The sequence below is a fragment of the Otolemur garnettii genome, unplaced genomic scaffold, assembly GCF_000181295.1.
Source record: "Otolemur garnettii isolate 467f Iridium unplaced genomic scaffold, OtoGar3 scaffold00211, whole genome shotgun sequence".
Lineage (NCBI taxonomy): Eukaryota > Metazoa > Chordata > Mammalia > Primates > Galagidae > Otolemur > Otolemur garnettii.
In genome coordinates, this window is record NW_003852606.1 from 1,544,116 (window position 1) to 1,546,195 (window position 2,080).

Consider the following 2,080-nt stretch of genomic DNA (forward strand, 5'->3'; position numbering starts at 1 on the left):
AAAAAAAAAAAAAAGTAGCATCTAACTATGGCTCAGTAAGATCTCAGTGTTCTATGACTTCCATTGTTTTCATTGTATAGACGTTGAAGGTTATCTTCTAGCCAGGCATGCCATACTGGTTACCATTTGTATTACAGTTGCTGAAGATGCCTTTATATGACATTGAAGTTAAAAAATGTGCGATTATTTAATGGCAGTTAAGAGCGGCACATAGATTTGGCAAAAACCATGAAGGAGGAAACAAAAAGGACTGGCATTAAGAAGATTCTGAGCTAGCAGTTCAGTGGACACAAGCGCAATGGGGTTAGGGAGCCTACCTTGGCTGTGGCGTGGGCCCGAATCTCAGCGCTGCCAGTGATGTCCAGCGTGTCATACAACTGCTCATACACCTGGGTGAGCATGCAGCAGCATTAGGGACCAGCCAGCTCCCTCCTGCCCTAGACACACAGGAGTCCAGGCCCAAAGCCCCTCTCTCCGCCCTACCCCCGAAACCGGAGCTGGAGGAAACTACAATTCCCAAAGAACCTGAAGCACAGCACCCTGAGGTGGGCCGCCACTGAAGCTGCCGAGAGGCATAGTCCCTGATCTCACTCTGATCGACCAGAAGGAAAACCGCGACTGCCAGCTCCTGCCGCGGCACCGCGCGCGCGACTCTCACCTCTCGGATGGCGGAGCAAAAGCGGCTCTGCAGGACTCGCTGGAGGGCCTGCAGCTTTTGCGGGGGCAGCTCCCCGCTGCGCTGGAGCCGCTCGAGGAGCTCCACAGCCCGGGACACGTCTGTGGGGCGGGAGTAGGCACGCGGGCACAGAGACACAAAGTATCAGAGACACCAAGACGCATAGCACCACCGAAAGGTGCGGCGGGAGATGGAGTAAGGGCGAGCGCAGACAGACCCGGTGAAGGACTGCCGAAGCACAGTCGGACATCCCGAAGAGTCGGAGATGGCAAGGGAGAAACTGCGACCAGCTAAGCGCCCTAAGTCCCCAAGATCGCACCCCCACACACACACACAGAGGCAGGCGTGTGCGTCGGCCGCTGCCACTCCAGTCCGCTCGCCCACGGACCCTCCCACACACTCGGCGCGCCAGGCTCCAGGCGACCCGCCCCGCCCACCCCCTCCAGGTCCTCCCGCCCACCCGCGCCCTCCTGGTCCAGGGCGGGGCGGGAGCTGGGATTCCGGGACGCAGGCCGCGGCCTGGAGGGCAGGGCCCCCTAGCGCGCGCTTACCCCGCTCCAACCCCAGAGGTTCCACCAGCGCAGCCATGTCTGTGCCACCACCACCAGCTGCCCGCCCGCTCTGTCGCCGGCGAGAAGGGAGGGGCTACGCGAGGCCACGCCCCAGGCGACTGGCGCCCCCTACGGAGGCGCCGCCTGGCAGGCGCTGCACTCCTGGGTGCCACGATTGTCCAGCCAGCCGCGGGCCCCGGTCTGTCTCGTTTGCCACCCTTCCTGTTGCTGACTCTGTCTGTCCCTTTCAGAATCCTTGTCTGCATCTGTTTCTGTCGTGTCCGCCACACCTCTCTATCTCCTTTTCATCCTTTCTCCACATTGAGTAAATGCTTGTAAAACATCTTCTGAGCCCAAGGCGATGGACTTGATGGTAGGCAGAGAAGACAAGCCCACTGCTTCACTGGAGCTTCCAGTCTATGAGGTAGACAATCAACTTCTGTGATAAGAGCTGAGGGTGGGGAAGTGATGACCTAGATGGAGAAAATCCTGGAGGAGAGACATTGCGGAGTCCTGGAAAGTAAGATCAAAAGGTGGGTTTGGGTCACACCCACCAGGGAGAAGGAGCCCATGTGGCTGAAGAGCAGCTTGGGACTGATTTTTTATGAAGGTGGAAACAATAGCAGGATACAGCTTATGCGTGGCCTCGTGTTAGCAAATGCATGTTGAGGATTTTGGGGGCGGGGGGGGAAGACAGAGTCTCACTGTATCATCTTGGGTAGAATGCCATAGTGTCATAGCTCACAGCAGCCTGAAACTCTTGGGCTCAAGCTATCTTCTTGCTTCAGCCTCCTGATTAGCTGGGAATACAAGCGCCCACCACAACGCCCAGCTAATTTTTCTTTTTTTTTTT

General features: G+C 57.2%; 1 protein-coding gene across 2 annotated transcripts in view; it reads right to left on the bottom strand.

The window, feature by feature from the left end:
• The window catches only part of LIN7B (lin-7 homolog B, crumbs cell polarity complex component), a 3,851-nt gene extending 2,549 nt beyond the window's left edge, over positions 1-1,302 (bottom strand). For both annotated transcript variants that reach the window (XM_012812535.1, XM_003801500.1), the window contains exons 1-3: positions 1,228-1,302; positions 659-777; positions 318-389 (exon numbers count right to left, since the gene is read on the bottom strand). In XM_012812535.1, the coding sequence (XP_012667989.1) occupies positions 318-389; positions 659-777; positions 1,228-1,264 (228 nt within the window). In that variant the 5' untranslated portion in view covers positions 1,265-1,302. The remainder of the gene's footprint in view (positions 1-317; positions 390-658; positions 778-1,227) is intronic.
• Between the last annotated feature and the right edge of the window lie 778 nt (positions 1,303-2,080).